This window comes from Felis catus, chromosome D2 (genome assembly GCF_018350175.1).
Source record: "Felis catus isolate Fca126 chromosome D2, F.catus_Fca126_mat1.0, whole genome shotgun sequence".
NCBI lineage: Eukaryota > Metazoa > Chordata > Mammalia > Carnivora > Felidae > Felis > Felis catus.
Genome location: NC_058378.1, coordinates 6,498,084 through 6,516,459, shown reverse-complemented (window position 1 = coordinate 6,516,459; position 18,376 = coordinate 6,498,084). Strand labels below are relative to the sequence as shown.

At 42.1% G+C, this 18,376-nt stretch overlaps 1 protein-coding gene across 3 annotated transcripts in view; it reads right to left on the bottom strand.

The window, feature by feature from the left end:
* A1CF (APOBEC1 complementation factor) overlaps positions 1 to 18,376 on the bottom strand; it is a 77,150-nt gene that overhangs the window by 29,503 nt on the left and 29,271 nt on the right. For all 3 annotated transcript variants that reach the window (XM_019814212.3, XM_006937714.3, XM_045039859.1), the window contains exons 3-4: positions 5,940 to 6,074; positions 3,684 to 3,814 (exon numbers count right to left, since the gene is read on the bottom strand). In XM_019814212.3, coding sequence (XP_019669771.2) covers positions 3,684 to 3,814; positions 5,940 to 6,074 — 266 coding nt within the window. The remainder of the gene's footprint in view (positions 1 to 3,683; positions 3,815 to 5,939; positions 6,075 to 18,376) is intronic.

The window sequence follows — 18,376 nt, the reverse complement described above, 5'->3', positions numbered from 1 at the left end:
GAAGGCAATAAAAAGCCAACATAGTGATTACCTCGGGACAACGGGGTTACGGAGGAATGGTTTGCACGTTAATGTTTTTTTTTTTTTTTTGGCTTTTGCTATTTGTTGTATATCAGGCTGTGTGACTTTTCTAATAACAGGAAGTTATTAAAAATGGGTAAAGTTCCTTTAACAGAAATGACTTGTGCGTCATGAGCAGAGGCGCTCAGCTGGGTGAGCGGGGGGTTGCTCTGCTTTCTGGGAGCTGGTGGTGTCGAGTCCTGTGCAGGTGCTGTCACCAGGACAGGGGCCCTGCCCCGCTGTCCTCCATGCTTTGCTGAAGAGCTGGGGACCCAGTATCAGAGGTGTGACAGGTCCATTACAGTCTGGTGGACATTGCCCCAGGAATGTGGTTTTTCCCGGGGCGGGGGGAGGGAAGGGTGGATAAAGCAATCTTCGGGATTTTTGTTTTTGTTTTGCTTGCTTACCTTCAACCCCCCTCTATTCCAAGATACTATTTCTTTAGAAAGTCTCTTCTTTTTGAGGGAGGGCCAGTCAGGTGTCAGTGGCCAGCAGGTGGAGCCTGGAGCCTCCGTGTCCTAGTTTTAAATCTGTGTGGTTTGTCCTGCACTTTCCCAGCGCTGCTTGGAGATGAAAAGCCACCTCTCACAAGCTGAGGGCACGGCTTTCATGTCTCTAGAAGCCAGGCATGAGACAAATCTCCGTGAATATTTGCTGAGGAGGAGGATGAGACGACAATTGTGGGTCTTTTCCGCATAAAGAACCTTATCGATCCCCTGAGAAAGGGTGGCTAAGAGCCAGTTGAAGTTTATCCTTCTCTGCGAGAAAGGTTCTGTCTCTGGCAGGACTGATCCAAGGCAGAGCGGGAGCAGGTGAGGACGGCTCTAGGGTATCTATTCTTCGGCTTCATATTCTATTTATCCCACACTGTGATTTTTAAAGTACCTCTGTGCCTTCCCCTTGCTTCTGGCATCCAACCTGAACTTTGACTTTCACCAGCTTTCTCTTTCCCGATGCTTTACAATATTCCTCGTCCTCCTCCCCCTCCTCCTCCCCCTCCTCCCTCTCCTCTCCCTCCTCCTCCTGTCTGCTGTAATCATCAGCAAACACTCATAGAGCATGTGATCTGTGCCAGGCACTGAGCTTCGCTGCATGGTCTATTTATGTTTCACGATGCCCCCACGGGGTAAGTATCATCTTATCTCTTTTATAGTTGAAGACCCTGAAAGTCACAGAGAATTCTGTTATGGGTCAGGGACTGTAATGGATCGATTGTGTTCATTATTCATAGCCTCTCTCTCTTCCCAAAGCACGGACAGGCCCCAGGGTGTAACAACGTGTTGAGACCCGTGCTGATTCCCTATGTAGCTGAGTCGACATCCGCCTCAACTTCAAAGCTATTTTGGGGGTAACTCTTGCTCTTAAGATGTCTAGGCTCCATGAAAGACCAAGGAGTGGGGACTCTTCCGATCCCCGATCCCTGTGGCTGGAATATTTAAAAAAGTTACATTAAAATAGAGCTTGCTGTGGCCCTGTCCAAAACAGTTCAGGGGTGCATTATTTTCCTCGACAGATGCCGAGAACACGTGAGTAATTATGTGCTGATGGTAAAACTTGCTGCACGAGGTTCCAGGATTTCTCCGAAGGCACCTGTGCTCTGATCGCCTGGTTCCCATGCCAGACAACCCTCCACATTCCAGACAGAACTCTTTGGGATCCGTGGAGGCATGTGCGGAACTTCCTGGATACCTTCCTCCAAACTCGGGTTCCAGGCTCTGACCTTGGGATGGGGTGGCTGGGCTGTTACAGTTGCCAATCCAGTCAATCTCTCGGCGGCTGGAGAGTTTTAAGAAAAATGACCCGGTAATTGATTTTACAGAATTATGAGGATAATACGTGACTTATTTGGGGCGTAGAGGAAGGAAGTGAGGGAAAAGATAATTGTAGGAAATCTACTCTCTATTCACGTCTAGGATGACAATAATTTTCAGAGGCAGAGAGGAAATCAATGAAAACTGCATCTTGGAATTGATGAATGTGCTAATATGTAAGAGTTCTGTCATTTATTGACCTATTACTGGGGTAAACATTGAAAAATCTTTAGAGCATCCCCACAATAACACCTGTGAAATGAGGACTCATATCACCACTTTAGGCAGGAGGACATTGAGGCTCGGAGAGGTTATGTCACTTGCCGGCACTCAGGCGAAGCCTGTCTGACCCCAAAGCTATTACTTTTCAATGGTTCCACTAATCTTTCTTCCAGGTGGCCCAGGACTTCCTTTATGAGAGGATTCAGGACAGTTCCCTCTCTATGTGAAGGTGTTAGAACTCTGTTTCGTGATGCTAGTCATATTTCCAGCCGATAAAAGCCAATTATTGATTGCACAGGGCCAATTGTGCCCTGGAACCTTCCACTGGTCCCATGATTTGCAATATCACCTATGTTTGGCTGGCTCTGTGACCTCTGTCCTGACTCTGGTATCATGCAGATGATCACCTCTTCAACTGCTCCCCCAAGACGTCTTGCGTGAATCTCGAAGGTAAATCCGCCCCAACTCAGCTCTTCATGTGTCCAGCAGGCTATTCTCTCATTCTTTCCCATCTCAGTGACTCTATCTCATCCACAGATACTGGGACCCACATCCTAGCTTTCTTCCCTGAATTCGAACATCGCTTGCCCTCTCAATCCAATATGGAGCCCGTCTTGTCTGTGCAACCTCCAGAAGGCATCCCAGATTTGGCTTCTCTGAGCACCTGCACTGCCGGCCCCTGTACACCTGCCATCATCTGTCGTCCAGACCTAAATGAGTCTCCCGCTGCAGCTTCCCCCTTTCCATCTTTCCCTCCCTGTTACTTCACCCAACAGCCAGAGTTCTGGTTTAAAAAGCACGGACCTAGTGAAATGTTTTCCCCTTTTTATTAGAATAAAAGCTAAATTTTGAATCGCGGTGTATAAGGCTTTCCAACTGCATCAGCTTCAACTCTCCCGTCTGTTTCCACCTCCTCGGTACTGTTCTCTAACACACTGAGCTTGTTCCCGCTTGGGAAACGTTGCCCTTGGTGTTCTTATTCTCTGGAATCGTCTTCCTCCAGGTCTGGCTGTGACAGCTGACTCCATTCAAGTTGCGTGTACAGTTTTACTTATCCCGGAGGGCAGGTTCTTAAGGACACCAAGTTAGAGTAGCCATTTCCTCGCAGGTGGTTTTATTTTTTCACTCTTAATTTATCTTTCGAGTGTAGTTGACACACAATGTGACATGGCATTCAAGTGCTATGAAAGCCCAGAGTGCCGTGCTCACCACAAGCATAGCTACCGTCTGTCACCGTAAGACGCCGTTACAGTACCATCGTACCCTATGCTGTGACCTTCATCCCTGTGACTTATTCACTCCGTGACTGGAAGCCTGTGTCTCCCCCCGCCTCTCACCCATTTTGTTCAGCTCCCCCAACCCCGGCAACCATCACTTTGCTCTCTGTATTTGTAGGTCTGGTTCTGCTTTTTGTTTGTTGCGTTTGCTTTCTTCGAGTCCACTTATGACTGTCCTACTCTTAAACAATCTGTATCCATTTGCTTACAGGGAAAGGTATCCTGATATTTCCAATGTGTTGAACAGCGCCCAGCACATATTTATGCAGATCCGTTGTCTGCTTCATTTTCCATCAGGAGAGGCGGGTCTTACCTAATTTCGTAATTGTTAAGTTGTTTGATGGCGTCCTTGGCTTCTTGTCTATTTGAGAAAGTTACAAATGCATACCCTCGATTGTTGCCATTAAAATCCATCATCATCCGCATTTCATAAATTTTACCCATCTGCAGGGAAAAGAGAGAGAGAGAGAGTCCAGTTTGTCTATTTGTCCTTCCAAGTGAAAACACACCCACACAACGTTTTCTGAAGTCTTACCTCTGCTATGTTTGACATTTGCATCCCGTGTGGAACGCTTTGCATAGTTTCATGCTGGGTTCGGATCTGCTATCTGACTCACGGGCAAAGTCAAGTTACATAAAGAAAACGTGTACACGTGGCATTTCAGCCTGACTTAACAGAGTATGTTTTCAACGGAGTAAATGGCCTTTCATCATTCAGTTATCTGTGGATCTATCCCCCATCCCAGGGACCTGAAAACGCGTTTGTCCCCAGAAGGACAAGGTCTTGACAGATTTGTCCTTGCCCTCTACATTGCCTCTGAAGTTTCCATAGTTTTCTCTTTCCTTGGTCATACTCCACCACTGATGTTTAAAACAAAAACCCGGATGCTCATTTGAAACCTTGCTGAGCTGATTTCTTAGCTGTCTTTCTGCCACCACGATCTCAAGATGTACAGGGAAGATGTGATTTAGAGGACGATCTGGGGATTCCTGTTGTTTTTTTCATCTGTAGGCTGAAGGTCGGTGCTAGTCTTACGTGACTGGCCCAACGTCAGGACCTCCACAGTAGGAGGACACTCACCGTATCCCTCTGGCCTCAGATCTTTTTCTTTGCCTATAAACTATTCCTTCTTGCTACCACAAATCTTCTCCGGCAAGCCAGGCTCAGTAATTTATTATTGCTGGCCGCTGTACGATGAGTGACCCTAACAGGCCAGGCATATACAGGGAGAAGAGGTGTCATTAAATGTGTGCGACTACCCTGGTGGTTGGTTACCCCTTGGAACTGCCTCCTCCCCATTTTCAGGTTCAGTATCTAAGATTCTTACCAGATTAAATCCCCATAGTTTGTGCACATGCCAAATGAGATTGTTTGTACAAAATTAGGAATGGTTCTGAAACTGAGGCTGACTTATACATCCAAGCGATTTTGGCATTTAGAGAAAGAAATTTTTTCTAATTTTTCTATGGGGCACCTGGGTGGCTCAGTTGGTTAAGTGTCTGACTTTGGCTCGGGTCATGATCTCACAGCATGAGTTTGAGCCCCATGCCGGGCTCTGTGCTGACGGCTCAGAGCCTGGAGCCTGCTTTGGATTCTGTGTCTCCCCTTCTCTCTGCCCCTCCTCAACTTGCACTTTGTCTTCTCCCTCTCAAAAATAAACAAACATTAAAAAAATTTTAACTTTTCTAGGAATGGGGCTGTTGAAACACCACTTGGTAAAATAATAAAAATAAAATTTAATTTTGTGTCCTCCCTGTAAGTTTTGGTTTAGTAACAGCATATCGCTTGGAATTAAAACTGAGGAAATGTATTCCTTAACTATATAATGACTTTGAGAAACTACATTATTAATCTTGTTGATGCCTTAGGGCAGACAAATTCAAACCTGTAGAAGGAAATTTCATTCTGAATCACTATGTATGGATACACCTTTGAGCCACGACAAGTGCACGCATTCTTTAAACGCAAAGGGTATACTTTTTAAAACCGGATTAAAATGTCAAGTTGGAGGCGCCTGGGTGGCGCAGTCGGTTAAGCGTCCGACTTCAGCCAGGTCACGATCTCGTGGTCCGTGAGTTCGAGCCCCGTGTCGGGCTCTGGTCTGATGGCTCAGAGCCTGGAGCTTGTTTCCGATTCTGTGTCTCCCTCTCTCTCTGCCCCTCCCCCGTTCATGCTCTGTCTCTCTCTGTCCCAAAAATAAATAAACGTTGAAAAAAAAATTTAAAAAAAAATGTCAAGTTGGAGAAGTATCTTATTCTGGAAGGTTGTTGTAGTATTATTATAGACTGATAGCTATCTTGCTGCGAACTCCATATGTCTGTGCCATTTCAGATCAAAGATCAGAATTTGAAAGTTAGCAGCAGCAGTTCAAGCTGTCAGTCAAGGAAGAGCTACATCAAGTCAGTGGCATTAAGGGGACAACCACTCACAGGAAGGTTTTAACTTTGTCCATGTTGAGGAACAGCAGTTGGAAGAGACACCATCACTGACCAAGAACGAGTGTGAAACAAAGTGTGGAGTATTTTCCCCTTGAAAGATAAAAAAAAAAGTAAATAAATTTGGACTCACTTTTTCACATAATGGTATAAGTTCATCCTCAAAAAGGTCTCGTGGAAGTTTCCCAATAAAAATCTCACAGCCCCTTTCTGGGGGTGCAGCATCCCAGCCAGGTGGAGGTCCACCATATTTTCTTTGCCCGTTTTCCTGCAAATCCAGGGTGGATTGTACGAGGGAGAGAAGAAAACAGTAAGACCTTTAGTTTGAGTGCCTCAGTTATTTTCAAAGTCATGATAAGGAACAGATTTATCATTGACAAGTAATAGTTGGTCAGAGGATAAAATCAAGGTCCTTTACCTGGATTTTAATACCATGCTCTGTGCTTCAGCAACTTGCTTGCAATAAGCATCATGAAAATGTGTCAAGCGCTGGACAGATATTATTATTGTTGTTCACACTCACCAATGCCTGACCATCGAAGGATTGGACAATAATTTCAATCTGAGGCTCTGCTGTAACCTGGAGTCTGTGGGGTGGCGGTAAGGGTTCTGGAGTTGGGCTGCCTGGCTCTATGACTCACTAGCTATAGGGCTTTGGGCAAATGGCTTAACTTCTTGGAACCTCAGTTTTCTCATATATAAAGTGGGGATAATATTGGCTTTTTGATTAAGGGAGATAATACATCAAATATGCGTGGCACCGTTCTCGGCATCTCATAGCCAATAGTGATGAATTCTCTTCTCGGCTCCCTGAATTCGGGCCCTCTCGTTGGCCAAGCGAGGGAGGCCATGGGAGCCCCTACGTAGAAACATTGTGGATTAACGTTTGAAGGTGTGGATTGGCTAATTTTGGGGGTAGCTAGTGAGAAACCTAAATCTGTTTTCAAAGCTGACAGGATGGTGAGAGGGGTTTACTAATGTTGGATCTCTTTGTGGGGAACAGAGCTGTTCTCAGTCCAAATAGAATTTCCTACTCCTCCTCCTCCCTCCTCTTCTTCCTCCTCTTCCTCCTCCTCCCCCTCCTCCCCCTCCTCCCCCTCCTCCTCCTCCTCCTCCTCTTCCTCTTCCTCCTTCTTTTGGCTTTGTCTTAACTAACCCTTGGTGAAACCAACCAACCCTTGGCCTTCTTTAGGAAGGAGTAGTTCTGGTTCTTTTCTTTACTAGACATTAGATATTAAAGATAGCATTACTGTCTTTATTTTTCCAGAAGTTAAAGACTGGAAAGCAACTTCAGGGGCCCCATGTGAAGTGTGGGCCTGGTCCACCACTGCTGACCTGGGATAGTGCATTTGCTGGGGGGGGGGGTCTTCTTATTCCCACTTAGGCAAAGCCAGAGATCTTTGTCTTTACACCCTTATTATGATTTTTGGAGAAAGGTGAGTATAGGGGACGATATGACAGTATTCATTGCTAACTTCTACAAGTGATACTTTAAGAAGTTTTAAACTATAAGAAGTTTTAAACTATAAAATGACATATGTTGGAGAAAACAGTAACGTAGAAGAGGAAAAAAACATGGTAAATATATAAGGTAAAAAGAAACATTTCCCAGTGCGTCACCCTACCCATCTGTAGAAGCAGTTAGTGTTAAGTTTTTTGCATTTCCAAATATTTTTCCACGTAGATTCTTAAAAGTCAGATGTTAGTTGTTTAAAGACCTTGCTTTACAGGATTGTTTAAAATCAAAAGTAAAGCGGCCGCTAGTTTCACCGTTAAATCTTTCTGTATCCCAAGTTGAGACTTCCTCAATTATTTTATAAGTATTAGCACAAAGGCTTTTGGATCACAACGTAAATTACGTCTCTGGTCGTGATCACTTTTTTATTCCTAATTTATATCATGTTACTTTCAATTTAAAAAAAAGGGCATCGGATGGGTGTTCTACCTTTGCCTTGATTATTTTATGCTTCCGACAACTGGGTGTTTCTGTTACTAAGTATTTAAACATTTTCCTCAAGAGTTCTTACCCTTTTTTCCTTCCCCTATATTTTTGCAGTATCATCTAGCAGCAAAACATTTACGTCACTGAGAAATGAAATGTTTTATACTTATAGGGGGAAAAAAACTCCTTAAGAATTCAGTAAGCTGTATCTTCACCAAGAATTTATTGAAAAATACGAAGCTGATATTTTCAGAGATATATTAAAAACCTCTATTTATTTCTTGTCTAACAGAAACCTATACGACACTTGCTATATACCAGACGCTGTCGTAACCCTTAAAGAACGTCACAGGTTCAGGACCATGGCTCTCCTCGTGTTACCCAAAACACTGAAGCCTAGGCAGATTAAGTAATTTGCTGAGGTCACATGGTTGGGAAGAGGCAAAGCTGGGATTTGAACCCAGGCAGTCTGGTTTCAGAGACCATCAGCCTTATCCCCACATTTTGCCTTGTTATATGGAAGCTTAATCATTTATAACAGATCCATACCTTTAAACACTCATTTAAGAAAAAAAAATCAGCATGCTGTTAAATTGCAAGCTCTCTGCCGCATTTAAAATCCTTTCCAATTTCCAATCATTTTATTACACAAATTTTGGAAGGACATATCTAATATCTGTTGCCTATAAGGAGGCATATTTCTTTCACCAAAGTAAAATCGACCTTCTTGGTTTGACCCTCACCATTTGGTTGATGATGATCCCTTGGGGGCGATTTCTGTGTATGTTAAATGCCTAGAGGTCTAGTCGATGGATTATTGGAATACACAGCATAAATTTGGTAGTATTTTTATTCTTCAGGTTGAAGAAACCCAACTTTTATCCCATAATACTAAAGAAGCGATTCCAGAATTTCTGATCTGGCAGGCTTTGTCTGACAGTTGGAAAATAAATAGGCAACCAACAGATTGACCTTTAAAATTTTCCCTTCAACTTTCTTTCTTGCTATAATTGCTAAAAATATCACTGAACTATTTTGTGGACATCACGTGCATGGGAGGCTTCATCTGCTTATGAGCCAAGATGACTGCACAGGAGAGCTTATTGTCTTTCTATGGTTTCTATGAACACTTGAAAAAAATTCCCCAAGGATATTTTTGGGGATCACAGAGTCTGGCTGGTTCAGAGACACCTCAAAGTTCATGCCTGGGGGAGATCTGTTCTACCCACCACCCACTGGACTTGGAATACACCAGGCTGGAAGTCTAGACCAATTTAAGACCACGCTGGGCGTTAGTCATGGTATTAGAATAGCTGTCCATTACTCAGAAAGGACAGTTGGGAGCTGTATGGTCGGTATTTTTGGCACTGTTTTTATAGTTAAGGAGTTTAAAATAGATAAAGCCCGCTTATAATGGCTCTTTCCCCGACTGGCTGATGTCCTTCTCAGGGGACACATTCCCTTAGCACAAAAGTATTAATAGTTCCGAGAGAGAGAATATAGGTTTTTGTTTTTCTTGAGAGGATGTTCATTAAACTCTGGGAACCTGTACGTTTCTAATGGAAGATCTGGAAACCACTTACTGTCTGTTATAACGCATACATACATAGAAACCTTCACCTAGGTAAATGACAAATTGAAGACCTAATTCTAACTATAAATCCAGGGGGTTGAATTCACATATTGGATGCTGAGCCTACCTAGTCATTCAGTTTATATATCAAGAGTATTTGAAAGTTCCTCTGTCACAGATTTTAAATCTTTCATTATGGAACCATAGAGTCTTTAAGAAATGATGTATACCACGTTGAGTGAAACCACTCGCACTTTCATAAATGATTGTAGGCAATGAATCTTAGCATGAGGTCAAATGGGCTGAGTTCATTTTGACCACCTGGCATCTGCTCTCTTCGTACATCTGGGGAATCTGAGCAAAATTGCATTTTCCTACAAGAGTTAAGAAAGGCCAGATACTTGTCATTCCAAATTCTTTTGCAGCTGGGACAGTCATGATTACAATAAAGTAAACTTGAATTCGGGTGTAGGAATCATACTGGTGCAAACTTATAATGTCGAGCACCCATGATATATTTTCTTATTATTCCAGATTTGTGTTGTGGTTTCCTAAAACCATACTTCCTAAAAACCTTAAACTCCCCCCCCACTGAAAGCTTACTCTTAAATCTAGTTCTCCAAATTTGTAAACAAACACTCTTTTAGTAAACTTCTTTCCTGCATAATCGGCAGGAGTTGACTTGTGTTATTTACACACAATAGTAGCAGGAAAAAAAAATCCCACAACACTTAACCCTAATTGAGTTACTGTGCTAAGTATGGGCTTTCCATGTATTAACTCGCTTAATCTCCACAAACCCAACAGGATGATAGCATTCATCTTAGAGATGAAAAATCCAAGGCACAGACTGTGTCCCAAGTCACTCAAGCTGTAAGTTACAAAGACAAAATTTGAATCCTAAGCCCTATGCCTGTGATGATATTTTTCTTTGGTTTTTATATTAACCCAATATGCCCATTTTACAGATGAGGAAATTGAGACCAGAGATATTACAGGGCTCACCTAAAGTCACACTGGTTTAATTTCTTGCAGAAAACACTAGTCTGAGGGTCCAATAATTCTCAATCTGGTGAATTTCACGGGACATATACTGTTAACAGTCATGAAAGCATTTTTCTCATAATTCTTCATGTTGCACTATGCCTACTTTTTTCATTCAGCTTCACCAGACCTAGAGACCAAATGGTTTGTTGTCTCCTCTTAGTGAGCCCATTTATAAACTGGAAGGAGATTAATTAATAAACCCTCTTACAGTCTTCTTTTTTTTAATTTCCTGAACAGTAATTTTAATTCCTTGAATGATTCTTTGGAAATGATCTGTAATCCTCATCGTGGTTGCTTTTAGTCCTTTGTTTTTTCTTGCCAAGGGGAAGAAATTGTGTAAGGTCCCTTACTAAACTATTTTCAGATGTTCTCTTGCCCATTTTCCAATTGCTGATGTTTATATTTATTTCTGTTCCTGTTAGCTCAGGTGCTGGACGGTCCACTCAGGCTTGGTGGCATTTGTAGCCTTTGCAAGCATGCCAGTCACCGGGGCCATGGCAAGAGCACTGGTTCAGAGGCCAGACTCTTGTAGATTGTTCTCAACAGTCAATGTCAGTGTATCAAGAACATCTTTCGGGACTGCGTCTTTTGAAGTTTATGACTTAATACCGTGTGTTCCCGGTTATTTGTAAGATTGAATAAAGTTATTAGGCATTATTTCTATTCCCACCTATATACCACCTATATATCTCCTATGTCATAGGGTTCAAGGCAAATGTAAGAGTACTTAAATGAGATGCACCCAAAGGATCCTCTTAGATGTGATTTCACTTTTGGTCTGCTTATGACCTTTCTGTTGTCTGAGGACAGCAGATGGTGATGTGGGGAGCACTCATTTTGTTGATTCTATATAAAGATAATCATCTGCTTGTGTTTTAATTATTCACTCTCACAACTTAACATCAGTGACTTCAGGTTGGTAAAATCTATTTTAGGCTGAGAAATTTTAGGGAGCAGAGTTTTTTAAATTTATATACCGTTGAATTTGACACGACCCTTATTAGTTACATATTGGTTCTTAATTTTTTAATACTTTGTTTTGAGAGAAAGAGTGTGAGTGGGGGAGGGGCAGAGAGTGGGAGAGAGAATCCCAAGCAGGCTCCATGCTGTTAGCACAGAGCCCGATTTGGGGCTCTATCTCATGACCGTGAGATCATGACCTGAGCAGAAATCAAGAGTCGATGCTTCACCGACTGAGCTATCCAGGTGTCCCCCCGCCCCCCACCAATTATTAGCTATATTTTTTACAGCCCTTTAAAAGCATGCTCAATATGAATGTCAGGTATTACCTTTCTACAAATAGAGCAATAATAATTGTGATGTAAGGGCTGAATAAATGGGATGTGGCAATTGACAGAAAGCGAAACCACATCTGGAAACCGAGAGGAAAAGCTAAAACAGGGATATAATAAGCAAGTACAAATTGAACTTTCTCCTCACATAGCTTTGTGTTTCTGAAAACGTGGTGTGTGGGATATTACGTAGTTTACAGGCCGATGTTTTATCTCAGGAGGCACTTTATTGTACATGAGAAAACATGTAATTATATGAAACCTGTGGCTTTTCTGTTTACGTAAGTGAGAGAAAGTTTACTTCTAAACTTAACTTGAATAGAAATGGCTGATTCAATAAATTCTGAATAATATTCTTGGTGGCGTGCATTCATGGCAAAGATCACAAAAAGAATCACAAATCGATTTTGGCTCTTGGAAACTTACTTCACTCTCCGCAGAGTCCTTATGTTTGATCGAACAAAAAAAATATATATGCTACAGTTCTCCCATGAAAATGACTTTTTTAGCAAATTAGGAATCACATTCTTGTTTCACTTTGGAAAGCTGACTTTTGAAGGCCTGTTGCCTAGCAAAACACTCCTAATGTCATCTCAGGTTACTTGTCGTCTTACGGAGGCAGAACTAATTGACATTATCAAGTGCTGCATTTAATAACCTGTAATAATTTCCTTTTCCCTTGAAGGATTACGTGTGGCAAACCATTCTTTTGGAATTCAGCAACTCGCTATTTGAAGCATTCAAAAGCCAACAGCCCTTTAAACATACCTTGTATCTTGTAAAACTTTTTATAATACACGTTTCTGGACAATTTCATGGGAATAGTCAATTCAAGAACATCCTTATGAAAATTTCAAAATCAGAAAAACTTTTTGGAGTGTGTCTGCCTTTACTAGGAGGAAAAGTAAAATGCCAACTCACTTCTAAGACCCTGCGTTCACATTTTGCAACAAAATCCACCTAATGATGGACCCCACAGCACTTGTTTGTGTGACACCAGATTCACCGTGCTGACGCCTCCATCTGGCTCCAGGCACGTGCGTGGACACACTGCTGAAATCTATAAGAACCTCTTGATCCCATCCAAGAAATAACTGGGTGACAGCTTTGGTGATTCCTTTATCCTTTTTGGGCTTTTACCTTTCAGAACGTGTGATTTATTCAATAGGCCCAATTATAGATTCAGTTCGCCTTTTTGAATTGAGTAATATTCCGGTAGACGGAGATCTGGTTACATTATACAAAGCTGTCCACATTACAGATAAAGACATCGGTCCACATGCAGGTGAAGAACGTTGGTTTGAGGGACCGACCTCTTGTCCTGTCCTACCTGGTTCAACGTATGCCAAGAATGTCACCTAATGCATTTGTTTTTTGGCACGAGAGGAATTTTATACAGTAATTATTCTCCTTACCAAATTCCCCGTGAATTTTAATTTCTGGCAAGCTGAGGGATTTGAGAAGACACGTAGCCTTTCCTGACTTTGAAGTCTTTGTTTATAAAAGAACAGGGCTGACTGGGTGATGGCAAAAGTCTTGTAAGGGTGATAGAATGCTCCTGAAAGGAGGCTACCCTGACTCCAGAGTTCAATGTGGGACAATGTCCAGAGGATGTTTTGTGAGTTAGTCATAAAGAACCCTTAAAGGGAATGCTGTGGAAATTTAAAGAACCAATGTCTTTCTAGGCAAAAAGAAAACCTAAATCATTCTTATAAGTGAAATAGCAAGACCCTTTCGCACAACTGGAAGGTAATTATGAAAACAACTGTACAGGAGGGAAATCATGATCACAGTGTCGCTCGGCTTGTTGTCTAAAACCTCTGAGCCCGAGTCCTGTCCTCGGTGTTTAAGAAAAGATCAGCAGGGGCTGGGGAGGGGTTTAAGACGTACCTCCAACAACTAACTCGTCCTATCAGAAAGCCTGAAGGAGGACGGAAACTACAGTTGACCTTGGACCACTGGGGGTTTGAACTGCGCCGGTCCACTTAGGTGCAGATTTTTTACGGTTCTGTAAATATATGTTCTCTTCCTTATGATTTTCTTGACATCTTCTGTCTAGCTTTATTGTAAGAGTACTGTGTATATATATATAATATATCATATTAATTGGTGTTAATTGACCTTTTATGGTCAGCAGTAGGCTGTTAGTGATTAAGTTGGGGGGAGTTAAAAGTTATAGGCAGAGTTTTGACTGTGTGTCGGGGGTCAGCACTCAACCCCCACACTGTTCAAGCATCAGCTGTAGAATAATTCCTACTCTGAGATTCAGTCACGTAATGCTGTGTCAAGGCTCCATTTAACATCATCTCCGCTCTCTCCCCTGCACCTCTGAAACAATGTTGAAAAAGAATCGCAAGTATGAAATCCTACACAGATTCATGACTGCATGTTGTGTGAGCTGCCTTTTTTAGTCCTTGCCTATGTTGGAAAGCTATCTTTGAATCTCATGACAAACTCTCAGTTTCTTTAAGTGAAGAGTCACTTATTTTTGGTTCACTATTATACTTATTTTGAGGAGCACCTGGGTGGCTCAGTTGGCTAAGTGTCTGACTTTGGCTCAGGTCACGATCTCACGGTGTGTGAGATCAAGCCCTGCATCAGGCTCTGTGCTGATGCCTCGGAGCCTGGAGCTTCCTTCGGATCCTGTGTTTCCTTCTCTCTCTACCCTTCCCTACTTGCACTCTGTCTCTTTCTCTCTCTCAAAAATAAATAAACATTAAAAATAATTTTAAAATATTTATTTTGATAACCCTTAATACTTGTTTTGATCAGTATTAAAGAAACAATAATTTGAGAAGTCCTGAAGTTGCCTATAAGTGAAGTCCATAGTCCCAAAGAGCTGTCCATGCTTCTATATATTTGAGTCACGAAGTTCACACCTATTTTTACATGGAAAACCCCATGTGCTTATAGTTTAAGGAAAAACACCATCAGATGTAGTTTCCAAAGATTTTGAACCTTATATTGAAGAGCTCATAAATAACCAATCCTCTTTGAAGCTATTTGAGGAGAATTTCATTGATGTCTGCAAATAGCTTCGGGAATGCATTTCTATTTCTCAGAATCCTGAGGTTCCCGTCACCTGTCAGGCATACGTTTTCCTCAGAAAGATTCATGGGACTATTGTGTCATTTGGAGTCTGCCATACCATGCTGTGGCACTTGTGGCTCGTAGAAGCAAAGCTTCTTAGGAGTTTCAAAGTTGGTCTGTGGGTGGCTGGGGTGAGAAGCTTAGGGAAATGTGTGTCTCTGATGATAAACTGGCCCCATCCTGTTCTCAGGCTTAGTCTCCCTATTTCAAGAAATAGTATTAACACACTTGGTGAATGACTTATGTCCTTGGATAGCCGGGACATGAGCAGGTGGTCACAGGCACTGGAAGGAAAAAGTAGGACCTGGGAGCTATATTTTACCATGAAGTCAAATTCCTATTCCTGTCCCCAGGACTTTGTGTGGTGGCTGGGAAGGAATGCCAATGCCACAGTGTTTTCCCAGCTGCCCCTCTCGGTGCTAATCTGGATGAAGCCAATTGTAAACACTGGGATCCGAGTTGCTTATTTCCGTTGCATTATTCATAAGAAAAAAATTGCAACTTAAGAAGTACCCAAGTAAAAGGACTAAAGTACATCATACAAAACCGGAGAGATGAAGGGAGTTATTTTGGGGGCACCCTTAGAGAGGGATGGTATCCCAATCCTATTTATATTTGATCTAACACTATCCTTTCCAACTTAGGACTTGTACCTTTACGTGAGTTTTGTTGAGGAGGTGAACAAATTATAGTTAAGATATACGGCTGTATTGAAAGTCCATGTAAGAGAATATGCACCATGAGCAAAGTTCGAGGGGTGGGAATTAAGCTGTATTTTGTCCCTAGTCTGAGGGACCTGTTCCCAGGAACCCAGGCTCATGACTGATTAACAGAGGGGAAGGACAGAGTCCACTCATTTCTCTAATTTATCTGGTGTAATCTTACTGGGTCTTCAAAAGTAAGATGCACTGATGTCTTGGCTGTTCAAAAGTGCTGTGCATTTTATAAATGTTTTGGTTCAGTCGTCCTGCCCAAGTGGTCCCCTCTGCCAAGGATGGTATTTTCTCTGGCTCCTTGCAAAGTTTGTTTTTGTTGGCACACGTCTTCCAAGTCCCGGCATCAGTGTCCTCTTGCTTGAAGAGGGTCACCTGCCATTCTCTGGCACACGACCGGTTTATGATACCTGTGGCTCTTAACGTGATCTGTGATTATTTGGTTTCTCAGTTATTTTCTGCCTGTCCCTTGAGAATAACCTTTATGAAGGCAGGACCCATGTCCCTCTTTGTGGAGTCAATGAGCGAATGAGGGCTCAAGCTGGAGCTGGCGGGGTTGGGTAGGAGAAATAGGGGCCACCTGCTTCTTTTCAGGACGTTTAGACACTCATCTGTGTTACGGGGAATTTTCCTAAAAAACAGCGGATTTGTGTCTAAAACAAAGTACTAGAGTAAGTGTTAGAGTCGGGGGCAGCAAACTTTTTCTGTCAAGGGCCAGATAGTTGATATTTTTGGCTTTTTAAAAGACAACCCTTTAGGGGCACCTGGGTGGCACAGTCGGTTAAGCGTCCGACTTCAGCCAGGTCACGATCTCGCGGTCCGGGAGTTCGAGCCCCGCGTCGGGCTCTGGGCTGATGGCTCAGAGCCTGGAGCCTGTTTCCGATTCTGTGTCTCCCTCTCTCTCTGCCCCTTCCCCGTTCATGCTCTGTCTCTCTCTGTCCCAAAAATAAATAAACGATGAAAAAAAAATAAAAAAAAAATAAAATAAAAGACAACCCTTTAAAAATGTGAAAAATCATTTGTAGGCTGAGATTATGGCAAAAACAGGCAGGAGCCAAATTTGAGTCATGGGTCCAGTTTGCTGACCTCTGGGTCATGTCTCTACTGAATTGTATAACCCTGGGGCTTATTTTCTGACTGCAGAATGAAAGGGTTGGACTATATCAATATTAAGCCAATTTCAAGCATACAAAGATTTGAAAGACCAGCCTGATGAACCCAGGTACTACTATCCTGCACCTTTAATAATGAGGTTTTCTCCATGAAATTTCCCCAATTTTTCTACTGCTAATGGAATGCTGCTTAGAACATTTCCCCACTTCATGAGACTTTTCCCCCTTATAATAAAAATAGTCCATACCCACTCTAGAAAGTTTGGGGGTGGGGGTGGGGAAGAACATCAGGCAAGAAAAATTTACCCTAATCAGAGATTACATTTTATTACTTTTCAGGGTTTTTACCATGTGTAAATAATCTCTCGCAATATTATTTGGAAGCTGTATACAGATTTGCGTTCTGATTTTTAGGTAAACATTCGTGTTTGGACATTTCTCCAAGACTTTCTTTGAAAGCATAGTTTTACATGACTATATAACTGGTAAATGGAAGGGTGATCATATTTTCTGTGAGCAGTAATATTTTATTGGACATTTAGGATATATCTAACTTTCAACATTATAAATTTCACTATGAGGAACATCCCTATGTGTAAATATTGGTCCTCACTCATTAGGTCAGGGGATGGGCTGTTTTATCACTCTGTACAGAAAGGTAATGCTCACAGCTGTATTCCTCATTCAATGCATTTTTAATTTTGGATAAACTTTCATTGCAAGAACATTCTATGCACTTTAGGTCAGACACTACATCTTATACTTCTGTAACCCCAAGGCCTTCCACTTGCACATTGTATTCAATAGTAGGGACTAAGGAAACAAAAACTAACAACAAATAAAATGCTTTATGTGTGCTAAAAACAGCCATTAGATTAGGAATGTGATGGGGGGATGCCCAGGGGCTCAGTGAGGCATCTAACTCGTGGTTTCAGCTCAGGTCATGGCCTCACAGTTCAAGCCCCACGTTGGGTTCAGCCCTGCTGGTGCGGAGCCTGCTTGAGATTCTCTCTCTTCCTCTCTCTCTCTCTCTCTCTCTCTCTGCCCCTCCTGCGCACTCTTTGTCTCAAATATAAGTAAACATTAAAAAAAGAAAATAGATTATCAATAGGGTAGTTGAACAAACAGTGCTAATCCACACCATATTTTGAACTATTTAAAAATAATATAAAAGTATGGGAATACATGATAAACGTAAGTATTTATAAGTAATATCATATCAAGTATCCTACTTTAAAAAATATTCAGGGGTGCCTGGGTGTCTCAGTGGGTTAAGCGTCAGGCTTTAGCTCAGGTCACGATCTTGTGGTTTGTGAGTTCGAGCCCTGAGTGGGGCTCTGTGCTGATGGCTCGGACACTGGAGCCTGCTTTGGAGTCTGTGTACCCCCTCTCTCTCTGCCCTGCCCCGCTCACACTGTGTCTCTCTCTTTCTCTCAAAAATAATAAACACTTAAAAAAATTAAAAAATATTCAGACTACTCGAGGGCAATCTTTATTAAATCTATTTTAGTTTTAATAGAATTAAAATTGATGTAAACTGATTGCACCTTGGGCAGGAAGTTTTCTGCAAACGCTCATCTATGAAAACATAATATCTTTCTGGTGTTATAGAGAAAATTCCAGGTGGGAGGACCATCACATGCCAGAGTTTATGACCCACATTATTAATGCATTCTTGAAGAAAGGGTCATCATAATCTGATTTCTTTTCTTTGACTCTCAAGAACATATTTGTTTTGGGAAATTTGGCAAGTTCAGTTAAGAATGAAAAAGTAGGGGGGTAGAAACACCTCATGCAATGC